Genomic DNA, 16,966 nt, shown 5'->3' on the forward strand with positions numbered 1-16,966 from the left:
CTTTCAAAGTTGAGGTTGCTGATTTCTAACAGAGTGAAATGAAGCTGCCTTTTTAATCAAATTCCTGTCTGAAAAAATAAATTAAACATCAGAATACATAACCCTCAACCACGAGGTAGTGATACAACAAACAATAAAAGAATAATCTTGCATTTATGGTTTCTTATACTCTAAAAATCTTAGTATCTTTTAACCTCAATATACTAAGATATCTAATACTGCCATGGAATTCCAACAGATAAATAATTCATAACCTTCAATAATTTTCACTCCAATGGATGGGAAAGTCTGCTTGCAGTTTAACTTTATAGTATAATTTACTACATCATTTGTCAACAAAGTAAAATTATGCACAACTTTGAGTCACATAATTTTTCGGAGGGGAGGGAGGGTCTTAAGCACCTACTACGCGCTATGCACCATACCGTATTATCATAACCACACAAGTCCACATTAAATGATCTTAGGAAATTTTGTTTCATTAGAATCTATAAAATCAACTCTACCCATCTGGCGTTAGTGGCTATATTGAAATAAGTGTAAAAACTTCTCATACGTCCAAACTTCAAATACCCTGACGGCTCAACACTCGTAAGTTGGTACAGCTGCGTTAACACCAGCACTGAAGTTAAGCCCAAACAGTTCAGCAAAGAAAAGTGGCTGGCACTTAACCTCAGAAGGTACAGACAAGCGCCAGACATTCTCTGTTCTCACAACCACTCTCTCAAAAGAAAGTTTAAGAAACGTCGTATTTATTACTGTCAATCCTATGGCACAAACATCTTTCAATCTGGCTTATGCTCATCATCTGTGAATCAGTACAAGAAAAAACATAACCTTGTAAAAAAAAAAAAAAATTTTTTTTTTTTTTTTTTAGCCATCATTTTTTATTAAAAATGTAAGAAATATCACTGCAGACCCATTTCGGTGTCACAATCTTCCATTTCGTGGTCATGTTTAGAGCTACCGTTTAGGAAACCGTTGGATGAAGTTTCTCCAACCCCATTGGAGTAGTGATCTGTCTCCATGTCTACATCATTACTGAAAACGGAAAAACAAACCTCATTTTAGAAATATCACACTTGCAGCTTAATTTAAAATAATTACCCAACTGCATAACTGGCTTCAAAAGGCAACAGCAATCTGCAAAAAAGATACTTAGTTAAATCTCAAAAGTATTCAAAGTCAAGTATGTAGCTGATTTTTAGCAACTTTGTACCCTTAGAAATAAGGGGGAAAAAAGATTTCTTGTGTAAAAATGTAGTGTTTTTAGGGCTTTACCATCAATGTGGAGAAATCACACACCAGCACAAGGAGTTCTACTACTTTTCAAACCCAGATCTGCAGCTGGTTCTCTCAATCACCTCTCGCCCAGCCTCTCCCCACAGAATCCATTTCGAGCAGGTAAAGGAAAGCCGTACACTGAAACTAACGAACTCACTCCTGGAACCCACTTCACCTTTTTCTTGCCCTCATATTCATTCCACTTCTAGACTATTCCTTCCTTAATAGTCTTGACACTTCAGCATTTGTCCTCATTATTTAAAATCTGTAAAGTAAATAGACGCATAGAGAAACTCCAGGGAAAAGACAGATAAAAGCTAATTAAGTGATTATATTACAGAGTGATCACTAATATGATGAAAGTTAAGCACAAGAAGCAACACAACATATAATCTAGATTGTTTAGTGGGGGTGTAAATCCAGAAACACATCCTGGAAGAGGTGACATCTGAACTGAGTTTTACAGCTTGAAGAGAAGCTAAGTGGGGGTTAGGGAGGACAGGGAGAAGAGCATTTCAGAAGGTGGGAGGTGTAATGGAAAAACGCACATTTGGAAGTCCAAAATCTTGGGCACTAGTCTCAGCTCTGCGACTTACAAGCTACCAGTTACTGACCCTTAAAAAAAATCATTTACTTTTCTGATATTCAGCTCTACATCTGTAAAATGGTTTTTTAATAGTTAATACCATCTCTCTCTACTTCACAGTCTTGTTGGAAGGAAAGCCATTATCACATATAAAATATAAGGTTGCCTAAAAGCTTATTTTCTTCCCCTTCTATACTGTGCAGAAAGGAGGATGCTATGTCATCAGCCCCTTCCGTTTCCTTGAACTCAGGTAATAACAGGTCTCTGTAGCAACTTCCTCCCATGCGTATAATACTTAAGAGAAAAACCCACAAACTGACTGCAATCTTATCTGCAAACAATGGCAGAACTTCCTATCAGTGATGAAGTACTATAAAGTTCAATGAAGTACTAACCTTTAGCTTTTAAATCATATTTCCATCAAGACACCACAGTAAAATTTATCTACTTTCTCATCTTTCAGTAACGTTCTCTCTTTCAATATGAAAATTTTGTACTGACTAGAACATTCCCCCCAAATGTAGAGTTCAACCAACCGATTTATGTTACAGGGCCAAACTACCATGAAACTGGTAAGTCTATCCGTTATTTTTATGAACACAAAAGTTATCATTTCACTAGACCTGAACCAAGTTGAGATTACGATGCTGAGGGCTGTGTAGGCTCAATCACAAGAATTTGTTTGTGCACACTAGTATTCAATTCAAATGATAACAATGCACGAACTCTGATTTCATGAAAATTAAAACCCAAGCATGACAAAGGTTGTAGTATACAGAGTTAAATGTCACTTTCCTTAAAGCTCTTCAAAGTCAGAGACTAGGTCAGTCACCTTTGTATCCCCAATGCCTAACAGAACGTTTGGCACCCAACATGTTCTCAAAATATGTTTACTGAATGACTTAACCATCTGCTACATGCAAGCTATCTAAAGAAAGGTTTTCGAAACAGCTTCTTCATAGTCAGTCATTTGGAATTCAGAAAACATTCTACACCATTTATACTAAAAAAAAATCCCACACAGAGAGAAAAGAACAGTTATACATGTATCTTCTTAACATTATAGGCTGAATATACTCCAAAACTTAACTTGGTAACAAATGGCATTTACGTGATCACCTGTATATGATCTGTGGTTGGCAGGATGACAAGAATACACAGAGCCCTGAACTTGCTCCTATAACCCCATCGGTGGGAAGAGAGTATAGAGAAGCAGAGAAAGGAATTAGGAAAAGAGCCCACATGCATGCTGGGAGACAGAAAAGCCTCGGGAACTTATTTCTTACCCTTTTATTCTCTGGGGACTTGGGAACTCCCAGATCCCCACTATACGCCATATAATTTCTTTCAAAATTATTAACAATAATGACACCTATAATTAGGATGTTTACATGAATGCAAATGCTGGGGAAATCACCTACCTGGTGAAGTTATTAACTTGCTGTGATCTCGACATATTTATACTGTTGAGTTCTGGTACATTCAAACTGGACGACTGGTGTTTACTATGGCAATATGATTGATGTGCTTTATTTGATATTACACCATTACTACAGCTTTCGAAACCTTAAAAAAGGAAGAAAAAGACACCACATGGAAACACACTAACTTACTGATTTGACTAGAAATAATGTCCTCATATTTTGACTTTTTTAATTCAAGACTTTTATAATGTAGGTGCATTAGTGGCCTACTTAAACAGTAAACAGATAACTTTTTTGAAAGGGTATTTAAGAATACTTAATTGTGAGCTATAATTATCAATCACTTCTAACATCTATTGAAGGATTAACTACAGATCTCATAGTTAATCCCCCTATGAGGACAGTAATATTATCACCCCCATTTTACCCACGAATACACTGAGGCTCAAAGAACTTAAGAAATTTGTCAGACAGCTAAGTATCGACGATTTACTTAATTAAAGCTAGCAATTACGGTTCTTTTTTTAGGAGGAATGAAACTATCCCCAAGCAACAAGACACACGTATATAAAATATTAATAGCAAAACATGAGGTGGAGAAGGGAAAAGGAGTATTTCATGTAAAAGAAATGACATACGTGAAGGCACATAAGCATTACAACAGGAAGCCTTCACTAACTGAAAAGAGCTTGGCATTACTGAGGTACAAGATGGAGACGAGACTTTTTATGTTAAAGTAAAGGACTCTGAATTTTGCTCAGACTTGTGGAAAGTCATTAAAAAACAGTAAGCAAAAGCCTATGTTCAGATGTGAGGGTTTTTTTTTTTTTAATTGTGCTTTAGGTGAAAGTTTACAGATTAGTTTCTCATTAAACAGTTAATACACAAATTGTTTTGTGACATTGGTTGCCAACCCTGAGATGTGTCAACACTCTCCCCTTCTCCACCCCAGGGTCTCTGTTTCCATTCATCCAGTTTTCCTGTCCCTGCCTTCTTGACTTTGCTTTTGGGCTGGTGTGCCCATTAGTCTCATATACATGATTGAACTATGAAGCACGCTCCTCACACGTGTTATTGTTGGCCCTATAAAGACCTGTCTAATCTTTGGCTGAAGGGTGAATCTCAGGAGTGACTTCAGTACTGAGTTAGAAGGGTGTCCAGGGGCCATACTCTTAGAGTTCCTTTAGTCTCTGTTAGACCTATAAGGTTGGTCTTTTTTTTAATTTGAACTTTGTTCTACATTTTTCTCCACTCTGTCTAGGACCCTCTATTGTGACCCCTGCCAGGGCAGTCAGTGGTTATAACCAGGCATCATCTAGCTGTTCGGGGCTCAGTCTGGTGGAAGTTGTGATAGTTGTGGTCCATTAATCCTTTGAACTAATCTTTCCCTTGTGTCTTCTTCATTCCCCTTTGCTCCAGCTGGGAATGGGACCTGTTGTACCTTAGATGGCCACTCACAGGCTTTTAAGACCCCAGTCGCTGCTCACTACAGTTGGATGTGTAACATTTTCTTTACAGACTATGTTATACCAATTGAGCTATATATCCTCCAAGACTGTGTGGTCCCCATCCCTGAGCCCAGCAGCTTGGTTTCTCATGGCATTTGGCTCTGTCTGTGAAGCTTCTACAACTTCGCTCTGGTCAAGCTGTGCTGAATTCCCCAGTATTGTGTACTGTCTTACCCTTCAACAAAGTTACCACTTACCAATATCTATCATCTAGTTAGTGTTTTTCCCACCCCACCCTCAGATCTGAGTTTTAAAAAGATTGCTCTGGCATAAGCACGGAAGAATAATTGAAAGGGATTAGACTAGAGATATGGAGAATGGTTAGGTGGTTGGTACAGCTGCCCGGTCAGAAAGCAGTGATGGTCTTGGACTATGGCAGAGAAAAGAGATTTGAACCACACAGAGGAGGAAAACTGATGTGTGGCTGATAGGATGTGGACTAGTTAGAGTGAAGTTAAAAGGCTACAATTACTCCCTGATTTTTTGGCTTTGGGTGACTGAATGGACAGTAGTATCACTAACTAAGATGGGGAAAATTCAGGAAAGAAGCTTTGCAGAAATATGAGCAGTTGCTTTGGGCAAGCCAAGCCTGAAGTGGTTGTATGATATTCAAGAGGGGTGGTGGTAAAGGGTACAGACATGAGAATCATCCCCATGTGCAGGATGGCGGTGTATGCTAAGAGGTGGCAATCCAGAAAGAGACAGTTGTAGTCCTGACTGAGAACAGCAAAGATGTTACTCTATGAAAGGAAAAGAAATACCATTTTTTATTTCAGACAAATATACAGAGGAAAGCTAACATCTGGGGAAACACAAAATTAAAGACAGAAGCACAGAAAAGACTGAGAGGGAGCTAAAATAAACCTGTAGAACAGATGTCACAAAAGCCAAGAAAGGAGAGAATTTTAAGAAAGAGAAAGAGAAAACCAAAAGCCATGGAGAGTGAGACTGGTGAGCTGAGAAAGGGACAGGAGAAAATGAACAGGGTAGAGAGCAGACCCTATCAAGAAGCTCGGCTGAGAAAGAAGGCAGATAGAGAGACAGGCAGTCCAGCTAGATGTGGTGATCAGTGCCATAAAATATCACAGCCAAATCACCTTTACATTTATATTTTATGAAAACACACAATTATCTTTTTATTATCAAATATCTATATTTAACTTCTAATGACCACTCATTTTCAGTGTAGGCTAATAACCTGTTTTCAGAAACAGCTGTTCTTTAAGTTACTGCTTATAGTGGTAACATAGGAATCTGATCCACCTACAAGTTTTCATCCGAAATATCTTTAAGACCAGGTATACACATCTGCAAGACAGCTACCCAGAAAATATCTAGATTTTCTGTTTGTTTTGATTCAAAATTATAAAGAAGGGTAAAAATTTAGAGATAATGTCTTAAGATTGAATCTCACCAGAAAAATGTGCAGTACTTCCTTTGCCTGATGCTAAATTGTGAATATTCATTCCATGGCTGGGGCTCATACTTGGACTACTAAAAGGTCGAGGACTAACAGGATAACTGTCTTGAGATTTTGGACTTCGGCCTCCCAAACATCGTACTTCACTATCTGTACCATTCACCATTTCTATAAACTGACGCACTCTAAAAGAGAAGAGAAAAATGTACATAATATTCAAATCATCTCTTGTTTATTTAATAGCAACAAGTTTTGGAAATATTTTAGGAACTTATATTTTATCTGTAAGTTTGGTATTTAAATAGTAAGCTAAATATACTAAATACGGTTTTTATACAGTATTAATCAAAATGAATTAAAAAATTTCCAAAAAAATGAGAGTATGATGCAAAAGACACTACAATAACTTTAGCTCCGTAATCAAGATTTACTAGAGAAAATAAAACTCTTTATGTAGCTATAAGAGAAAATTAAAATGGGCTTAAGTTTTTGCAGCCAAAAATAATTTAAACAAAATATTTGTACTTAGTAGCAGATTAAATGGTACATAAAAACATGATTAACAAGGGTTAAGTCAGAAAGTATCGCTACAAAATCTTAGAAACCTTTATTAAACAAAAATATCAAAATGGGAAGCTACTGTTTGACATATCCTCCATTTAGGTCTATACACTTCTGAAGGTGGCGTTTCCACAACCCTTTCCTGAAGAATTCCGTGCTCTTCGACTTACACCATCTCAAAATGGCAGTTTTGGCATCCTTGAGGGACTCAAACTGTGTTCCTTTTAAATGCTCTTTGAGTTTTGGGAACAAAAAGACATCTGAAAGGGCAAGATCAGGGATATAGGGTGAATGGGATAAGGCTTCCCAATGAAATTCTCACAGGACAGCCCTTGCTACCCTCGAAGAAAGAGCAGGTACATTGCTATGATGGAAAAAAAAACTCCTCAGCACAACTTTCCTGGCCTTTTTCTCACCGCTGCAGTTTTCAATTTTCTTAAAACTTCTTCACAATAAGCCCCCATGAACATCCTGTGTACTTCAAGAAAATCAAGATTACCCCTTTAGAATCCTAAAAAAACAGTTGCCATAACCTTCTGAGCAATCTTCCCTCTCTTGGCTCATCTTCCTGACCTTTCTTAAAACATCTGATCCATCTATCAACTCTTGTTTTCTGTGCGGCAGCATTCACATAAACTTGCTGCAAAGCTTCGATGATTTGGGAAGATGTTCACCGGAGTTTTGTCAAAAATTTGATATTAGTCCTGACCTCAAAATCGTTTTTTTTCCATGGCATAAAAAGTATCCTTTTTTTTGAAGGCACCCTAACGAGACTAAGACATGTGTATTACCGGGAGAACTTGTCTGCAGCCACCCACTGATTGCAGAGACATGTTTGGACATGTTATGTTTGGAATAAACGCATGCATGTGTGACTGGAAACTCTAGTAGAAATCCCTTCTGACTTACCCTTGTACTTTTATGTAACAATAGCCTTTTCCCCACCATTCTTCAACCCAGCTCCATTCCCAACTTCTTAACCCAAATGGCCTCATTTTAACTCTTAATCTGAAGAACACAATTCTGACATTTGGCTTACAGAGGATTTTTGTTGCTTAGAATTGAAATCTTAAGCTTAATAACGTCTGATTTTTTAAATAACAAAGATTCATTAGAGACCATTTAAAAATGCCAAACAGACTTATTGTAAGACTTATGGGGGGGAAAGAGATACATTTACCAAGTAAGATTTTCAAATTTTAGACATATGCATAGGATGATAAAGAACAAGCACACAGCAAAAGGTGCCATCTGCTTATAGTGTTCAACGTGTTTTATAACCTGTTACTTAAATGTGCTATATTACAAAATTATATGTAATTATTGTAAAACAAGGTAAAGCCAAAATTAAAACCATTAAACATGAAACCAATCTTGGTATGCATACTTATCTATATAAATATATGTATAAAACAAATAAAGCATATTTTATTACACAAACTCACTTTAATGTGAAAAGGAGATTAGGATTTCTTTCAAGTAAACTTGGGTATAACTGTTGTGTTGTTTCAATGGCTTCTCCCATTCTTCCTGCTAACACCAATTTCTGAATTCCTATTCAGAAAAAAAAAGCAAAAAATTCACTTTTGAAAAGTAGAAACGTTAGACTCAGTAGAACTTCAAAGGGGGGGGGGAATTAGTAAGAAATTCTTAAATAAATTCTTGTAATTTCTTTTTCTAAAATCATAGTTTCCATTAGAAAATCCAGGAAAAATTTCAGACGTATTAGAAAAACAACTGTCTTCACAAACTACAAAAAAAAAAAATCACAAACTAACATACCAGTAATATAGGAAAAAAAACCTGTTAAGTAATATCGAAGTCTCAAACACAAAGATTAAAAAGACTATTTGAATAACTTAATAATATTCACACTATCTTCTCAACTAATGACGTTCTGAACTAGAAGAATGCTAGCCTTTGGGTAAGAACTGAATTCAACAGACATCCACTGTGTGTCAAACACTTGCCAAATTAGATGATAAGGATGCAAAATGAGTTAAGTGATCATCTCTGTTCCCAGAGCTCATAAAATAATGAGAAAGACAGACAAGTGAGCAATTAGCTACAACACAATGTAATAAGTGTTGTTTTAGTAGTTTGACACATAAAAAAATTGTTTTCATCCATCATGACTTCGCCCCTCATGTTTTGTTTTACCCCTACATTCTCATTAAGTCAGAGCCTCCCTGATGCACCAGCAGCTGCAATTCTAGGATGGCTGACTGTGGAAGAGTTAGTGTGCTGACTTGCCCCTGAAAGAACAGGCCTACAGCTCTGGCTATCTTAAACTTAGCAATTTAAATTAAAAGATATTTAAATTCCATTCACTTGTCATCTCTGCTATCAGAACTACTTTACTCTTAAAAAAAAAAATTATAAAACGTTTACTTCCTGAAAGCACAACATTAAGAAAAAAAAAAAGGTAAAAAAAGTTCTCCAAAACAATTGTCTTTCTGTATCCAGAACTATGACACAGTCCTTTGTGAACTTTTTAAACCTGATCTTCAAAGTGTAAATGCAAATAAATTTTAGGGGCATCAAATTTAAATTAATGTATTTGAAAATGTTTTTTAATTAAAAAAATAAAATTTCTAAAAATGGAAGTACCCAAACTTATAATCTGAAAACAAGTGTCAGCCATGCACCACACTGTCCTTACTTTGTCTATTCTTAATGGAAGCTAATTCTTCTAGTACGGTCTGGTCTGTAGATCTGGCAAAGGCCTCTGCTGTGGCACAGTACCCATGGTGGACTAAATAGGATGAAACCATTCTTAAAATAAAAAGAAGAAACACATCTTTTAGTCAAACGAATACACGCTGTATCCTACAATTTACATAAACAAGGTCTACTCTGGTGTTACAAAATCAACCTATTTCCTTGAAACAACTAAGGGTTTAAAAACCCCGTCTTTAAAGTAAGTCCACAATATCTCTTTCTTCTATTCAGGTAACCTTTCCAAAGATATTTCGAATTGACTCGATGGCAGTGGGTTATGTTGAGACTACTCTCCCTAAAATAAATATTACTAGAAAACCGAGAGCATTAAATGGCCCTTTCTTTGATTCTTGGCACCCTATTTACTTCCTTTTCTATTTACTTCCTATCCTTATGCTGAATCCCACTAACCATTATTTCTGCTTCACTCGTAACACATTAAACACATTATCCCAGTAAAATAATGGCATTTTATAAAATAAAACAATTAGAAAAATAAAACATTTACTCTTTGTGTTCCATCATTCAATCACTTTCTTTACCACCCAAATGAGATGGGGCCATAAGGTGTATAAACAGAAGAAACACTAAGGTGAACTCAGGGAATCTTCCAGGGCAAAGTCTATGAGGGCAACACTAACCAATGAAGAGTCAGTCTTCTAATCTAAATCAATTAGTATGGTTTTACACAGAAGGTTAATTACTCAAATATGATGATACATGTAGCACATGTAAGTGGCACTTAACTTCCAGAGCACAAGTTATTTTTTTAAAAGCCACCAAGTGGTCAAAACACACAATGTAATCAGCAAAACTACTGATCCAACAATATCTAACCCAAATTCCAATATATCCAAATATCCAACTCGTAACCCAGCTGGCGCAACTAAGGACCTAAGGTGCCTACAGTTAGAAAATGACAAGAGGCAATGGGGGTGGGGGAGTGCGGAGGAGGAGTAGAGGGGAGAACAGGAAAAATCTGTAAGAAACAGGTTTTTCATTTTATTTCATCCAATTGTTCAGATTAAATTAAAGGAGGGGGTGAATCAGTCTTTCAGAATGAACCACCCAAGAGATCATGACGAGTATCAATTTTGTGGCAAAAGGGTAAGGGTAGGAGGCGGTTCTCACTGAACTCTGGCAACAGGATTAAGATAAAAAATGTTTACTATTAACCTGTTGCAATGCTCAGTGGCAACCATTTTTAGAGTATGAAAGGGATATGAGCCCAGAAGAGCACGCCATCCCACCCCTAACTCATGGTAACTATGAGATTCTGAGTAGGTGTTCTCTCTTCTTTCTACAGTGCTGGACAAAGGTATTAGTGTCTAGGCTCTAGATAACAGCAGCTCTAGGGAAGAAGCATGTTTTCAGACTCATCATGTCTTCCAATCATCTTCTCCTCCAAAAAAATATACAAAATGTTATTTATATTAGATTTTTAAATTTAAAAACATTAGAAACAATTATACAGACATTTAAGATGAACTGTGTTGGGTTGATGTCACCTGAAAGGCTTTGCTATTTTCTTGGGTTAGACTGCAATAGTGAAGAAGACTTTTAAAACTTAATGATATTTACTTAGTTTTTAAGTCTATAGTGTTTCATGCTTTAAGAGTTACCATTTAGTACTAATGACACTGCCTTTCAGCAAAGGTATACTCTAAAAAGCTGACTCATAGAAATTATATTTTTCTGCTGGCTTCTATACTGAAATTCTACTTAAAAGAAAGAAAAAAAAAAGTTTCCTGACCTGATAAAACAGATTGAAAATTTTTGGTAAATTAGGAATTTAGATGATTTTATCTCAGTTTATAGTATTTTTATTTGACCAACATTTTCTGCTTTGCAGCCGGCTACCGTCCACCATTATTAATACTGAATCCTAAGTATGTACCCTGTACTTTTTTTTTTTTAAGTATGTATCCTGCACTTAGGAATCCTAATTCCACATTCACTGCTCCTTAATCTTCATTCCTTCTACCTTCTCTTAAAAGTCTAATAATAATAACACATACAAGTGGCATTAAAATTAATTAGTAATATTTTTTAAAATTCCTTAAACTGAGGCTGTGGGTCAGATTTTCTTATTTAGAACAAAGGCAATTATAATTTCCTTGAATCGACATACTAAATGTGTATTTAGCAAAAAGGGGACCCTACCAAACAGAAGTCCCAGTTAAGTGCTTGACTAGTAACCACAAGGTTGGTGGTTCAAACACACTCAAAGGTGCCTCAGAAGACAGGCCTGGTGATTTGCTTCCAAAACATCACAGCCTCGAAAACCCTATGGAGCAGTTCTACTCTGCACACTGGGGCTGCCGTGACTTGGACCTGCCTCGATGGCAGCTCACAACGGTAACTAACGAAATGCTGGTATTCTTAGAGAGTAACCCATTCACTGGAAAATTCTGAAACGCAAAATGTACACGTCAAGCCTGTATTCCAACACATAAGATGTACCATTATTTTGATGCTTACTCTTAGCAATCAACAATTTTCCCCGTAAATATCTGAACTACTACTAAACTACACAGCCAAGTTCCTGAGGAAAAAATCACAGATCTTGAGTTACGCAATCTAGATTACCTCTCTGAATTTACCTTTTTCATCAATATTAAAAGTCGAATTATGTAACCTATGGAAACCACTCAATCATATTACTAAGGATGGCAAATAAATTAATCTAACCTAAGCAATCCAGAGTCATTTTACTTCCTCCATCAAAGTAATAAGTCAGACTGAAATACAGTTCTCTATGTGTGCCTCCAAATCAAACATTATTTTTAATTTTTAAAAACAGTTGGAGTAAATGACTGTAGAAAGATTAAAATATAATCAGTAATACACTAAAATTACTAGGATTTAAATTAGCAGTTTAAAAAGCTTCCAAGAACACCGAAAGAACAAAATGTTTTATAAAAAATATACTTTTAAATAAAATCAACTTAAATTTCTTCAGTCTTACTTTTGTATCATGGTCTGCCATTCCCCTTCTCGATCTCCAATAGGAAATCGGTCTATCTGTGCCTGGATTTTGGTTCTCCACTCACGCATGTAGTCCTCGATATCGAACACAAATGGATGCTGCCCAAAGTTCGCATCAACTACTTCACCTGGTGTCTGCAGCCCCACAGTGGGATACAAATTTGGCTGCAAGACAACAGATTTCATTAAATGCCTATTCCTTTGATGTTAAAGAGTTACTCATTCCTTTAAATGCTATCTTTAAAAGATCCACAAGTTTATTTCATGCCTATTTTAAAATTTCAAAACATTAGCAGAGGAAGACTTAAAAATTATCTAAGATACATTATGGTGGATGAAAAATGTCACCCCTGCAATCTAACCATCAAGAAAAAAAAACATCAAACCACCTATGCCATCTTTTTTATTTATTCAGGGAACATGCTGCATTACCAAGTGACATTATACTTCTAATATATAAAGACATAATTCTTGCTCTTCAGAGTATGTCATATGGTAGTTAGAGATTCAAGTATGAACATAACTAAGGTTTATCCCTGCCTTCATATACGATACATTACTAAAAACTGCATTAAGAAATTTTCATTTTTGCAGTTGTTGAGAATATACACAGCAGAACATACAGCAATTCAACAATTTCTACACATACATCTCAGTGACACTGATCACATTCTTCAAGTTGTGCAGCCATTCTCATCCTGCTTTTCTGAATTGTTCCTTCCCATTAACATAAACTCAACGACCCCTAAGATTCCTCCTATCTAGTCTTCCAAGCTGCTGTTGTCAATTGATCCCATACAGATAGTTCTTAAGAGACCATAATGCTTAAGGTAGACATTTTTTTACTAGTTTAGCTAGTTTGCTTTTAAAAAGACTTCAGGGGATATTTTTGGTTTAAGGTTTAAAGATCATCTGAGGGCAACAGTTTCAGGGGTTTGTTCAGCCTCCATGGTTCCAGAAAATTTGGATCCCATGAGAATCTGAAATTCTGTTTTGCATTTTCCCCCTTTCCATCAGGATTCTTCTATGGAATCTATTATCAAAATGTTCAGTATTGGTAGCCATGCACCATCCAGTTCTTCTGGTTTCATGGCAATGAGGGAAGTTGTTCATGGAAGCAATTAGCCACACATTCCATTTCCTCCTCCTATTTCTGACTGTCCTTCTTCCTCTATTGTTCCAGGAGAATGAAGACCAATTGTTGTGCCTTAGATGGCTGCTTGCAAGCTTTTAAGACCCCAGGCACTACACAACGGAACAGGAGGTAGACCAGAAGCAATAAACGATATTAGGCCAATTAACTCAGATGTCCCATGAAACCATGATCCTAAATCTCTAAATCAAGGAACCAAGTTCCCTGAAGTGCTTGGTTTGTACGTAAGCAGCCTCAGCAGCTACTTTTTTTTTTGTTATTATAAACATATCTGTTCCACGACTTTTGCCAATTCAACTTTTTATAGATGTACAACTTATTGACAGCAATTATATTAATCAGCTGTGCAACCCTACATTTAATCAATGTAATTTTTCTATCACTGTAAACAGAAACTCAGTACTACAAAAGTAATTACCTCCCTCCTGTCCCTGGTAACCACTAAGAAACTGTGGTTTCTTACATTTGCCTTTTCTTGTCTTTTTATATAAGTCATACAATATTTGCCCTATTGTGACTGACTTTTTTCCCTCAGCATAATGTCTTCAAGCTCCATCCACACTGTATATATATTTAGACTTCATTTCTTCTACTGGCTGAATAGGATTCCATTGTATGTATATACCACAATTTGTTTATCCATTTATCCACTGATGAGCATTTAGGTTGTTTCCACCATTTAGCTATTGTGAATAGTGCTACAATGAACAAGCCTCTGTTTGAGTCTCTGCTTTCAAGTCTTTTGGGTCTATACCTAGGAGTGGAATTGCTGGGTCATATGGTATTTCTATTTTTAGTGTTTTGAGAAACTGCCACACTGTTTTCCACAACACCTGTACCATTTTGCAGTCCCACTAGCAATGGATGACAGTCCCATTTCCCCACATCTTTGCCACCCTACTGGGAGTGAAATGGTATTTCACCATGGTTCTGATTTGCATCTCTCTGATGGTTAATGCAGAAATTGCATGTTAAAGCTAGCTACCATAGAATAACCCTAACTGGGCACATATTACTCTAAATTTACTACTTTCATGTATCTATACATCGGAACACTTTTAAAAACAGAAGGTGGTGCACACATTCCAAAGGAAGAAAAGGGTGGATTTGAATTTTAACATTCATATAGAAATACATTCATATATATTCCAATATTTCGAGATTAAACAATCAAGTGTAAATTGCAGTAGCTTCAAGTATACAAAAAAATGCAAGAGTTTTTTTGGCTCGATCACTAATTAGTTGTCACATCTAAAGGAGAATGAGTTATTAAGTGTCTACTAAATGCCAAGGTTTAATGATACTAATCCTGTGAGGTAACTATTATTTCCACAACAAAGAGAGAGAAATTGAGAACTAAGGTTAAGTAACTTACTCATGGTCACCCTGCTAATAAATGGCAGAGATGACATGAGAACACCAACACTGGTTTGTCTGGTACCAAATCCTAAACTGAACTGTATTTCCTAAAACTCCAAATTTATCATATCTTCATTCTCTGTATTTATGCCTTATTTGCTTTAATAGTTACCATAAGTAATTACTGTACAAAATAAGTTCAAGAGCAAATAATTTGTGTGTGAATACAAAAAGTTTAGATTTCACAGCAAAAAGCCTAGAGGATGTGTTTAAAACAATTTATAAACCAAGCAACACAAATCAGAAACAAAAGGAATACTGTGTCAAAATATCAAGAAATATAAAGTCATTTAAAGCAAGGTATGCAACTGTATTGATTCTTAATAATCAACAGAATTAGCAAATTCAAAGCCTTTTAAGGCAAAGAGAGATGAGATGCTTAACAACCTCCTTATTCTACCAGTAAGAAAACCAGCAAGTCCAGTAATATGTAGGTGTGGTGTGATGGATCAGTTTTGTGTGGCCTTTCTAGCCATGGTCTTGTAACTCTCACCCAAGCAACTGGGTAGGGCTATGTGATAGGGTAATTGTGGCCCACCAAAGGGACTGGTCAGTTCTGCCAGCTGGCTGGGCTTGAAATGAGCCACTCAGAGGCGGGAGAGAATCCCACGACCACTAAGCCAGGAGCCAGCATGTCCTCTGGACCCGGAATCCCTGCACTGAGAAGTTCCTGGACCCAGGAGACAGCTCTAACACTGAAGGCAGCAGAGACAGCCAGCAGCAGAAGACTGCGCTGTGGGCTTCCAGACCCATGGCAGGTAGAAAGATGAGTGCCTCTGGGCAGAGGCCCAAGGCCAGAGAGAGGTGTGCCTGCAAGTACAGCTGAAAAGAGGCTGTCCTGATGGAAGAACTGTATCCTGAGTGTTCCTGAGCCTGAACTGTATCTCTTAACTTCCCTAATACACCCCATAATTTTAAGTATTGTCTGTGAGTTCTGTGTGGCCATTGCAATGAATTATTGAACCCAGCAGAAAAGTAGAGAGTGCCATGGGAGGGACAGTTGGTGTCAGAATTGGTAAAGATGGCGGAGAGGAGGAGGCATGTTTGACCTCCCCCTCATAGGAATCAGCCTGGGGCTGTTGATCTTGATTCTTTCTACCCCTTGTGAAGTTAGAGGAGGTCAGACGTCACCTACAAGCTGTTTTTACAGTAGGCAATTCGTACAAAAAATACAAAAGGGCAATAAAATATGAAAAGACACTTAATCTCACTCAGTTTTTAAAAAATGCAATTTAAACAAGTGTGTGCTTTTGCACATCAGATAAATATTTAAAAGAGTTGCCCAGAGTTGACAAGGGTTGAGAAAATAGGTCTTCGGATCCACTACATGGAGAAATGTAAACTGGTGTAAAATTTAACAACAAACTTTGGCAAAACCTATTAAGATGGACAAGTATTTTCACTTACAGAAATATAACCCTACAGAAAAACATGTATATCCTGCAGTGTTTATCTGTCATGGCAAAAATATGAAAAATAATGTCCATCAATAGGTGATATTATACCATATTCATCAAATCTAATTTGTCTAAGAAAAAACTTAGACTCTGACAGGCCACAGATTCTAAGATGCATCTCCATTTCAGAAATGATAAACTATGAAAAAATGTGCATGTCAGAATCGATGAACTGTGGCAGTACACTCATCTAAAACATAAAAGGGCAAAAAAGAATAAAAAGTTTGTATACTGATACAGAAGGATGTCCAAAGATACATGCTGAATGAAAAAAATAAGCTATAAAATAGTGTGTATCCCATGATCCCATCTTTTCTTTTTGTAAACATTCATAAAAGGGCCGTAAAGGCTTACACATGTTTAGAAACAGGTCTCCAAAGGTATACACTCAAGTTCAGTCATCATATCTAAAGAGGCTAAGATCATGGGAAATTTCTCTACTGTA

The 16,966-nt window shown here is 36.6% G+C and overlaps 1 protein-coding gene across 1 annotated transcript in view; it reads right to left on the minus strand.

The window, feature by feature from the left end:
* The window catches only part of RANBP9 (RAN binding protein 9), a 127,806-nt gene that overhangs the window by 13,934 nt on the left and 96,906 nt on the right, over nt 1–16,966 (minus strand). Inside the window, exons 6-11 of the mRNA XM_003416486.3 lie at nt 12,473–12,657; nt 9,446–9,558; nt 8,229–8,337; nt 6,217–6,407; nt 3,292–3,436; nt 920–1,041 (exon numbers count right to left, since the gene is read on the minus strand). Of these exons, the coding sequence (XP_003416534.3) occupies nt 920–1,041; nt 3,292–3,436; nt 6,217–6,407; nt 8,229–8,337; nt 9,446–9,558; nt 12,473–12,657 (865 nt within the window). The remainder of the gene's footprint in view (nt 1–919; nt 1,042–3,291; nt 3,437–6,216; nt 6,408–8,228; nt 8,338–9,445; nt 9,559–12,472; nt 12,658–16,966) is intronic.

The sequence above is a fragment of the Loxodonta africana genome, chromosome 1 (genome assembly GCF_030014295.1).
Source record: "Loxodonta africana isolate mLoxAfr1 chromosome 1, mLoxAfr1.hap2, whole genome shotgun sequence".
Taxonomy (NCBI): Eukaryota; Metazoa; Chordata; class Mammalia; order Proboscidea; family Elephantidae; genus Loxodonta; species Loxodonta africana.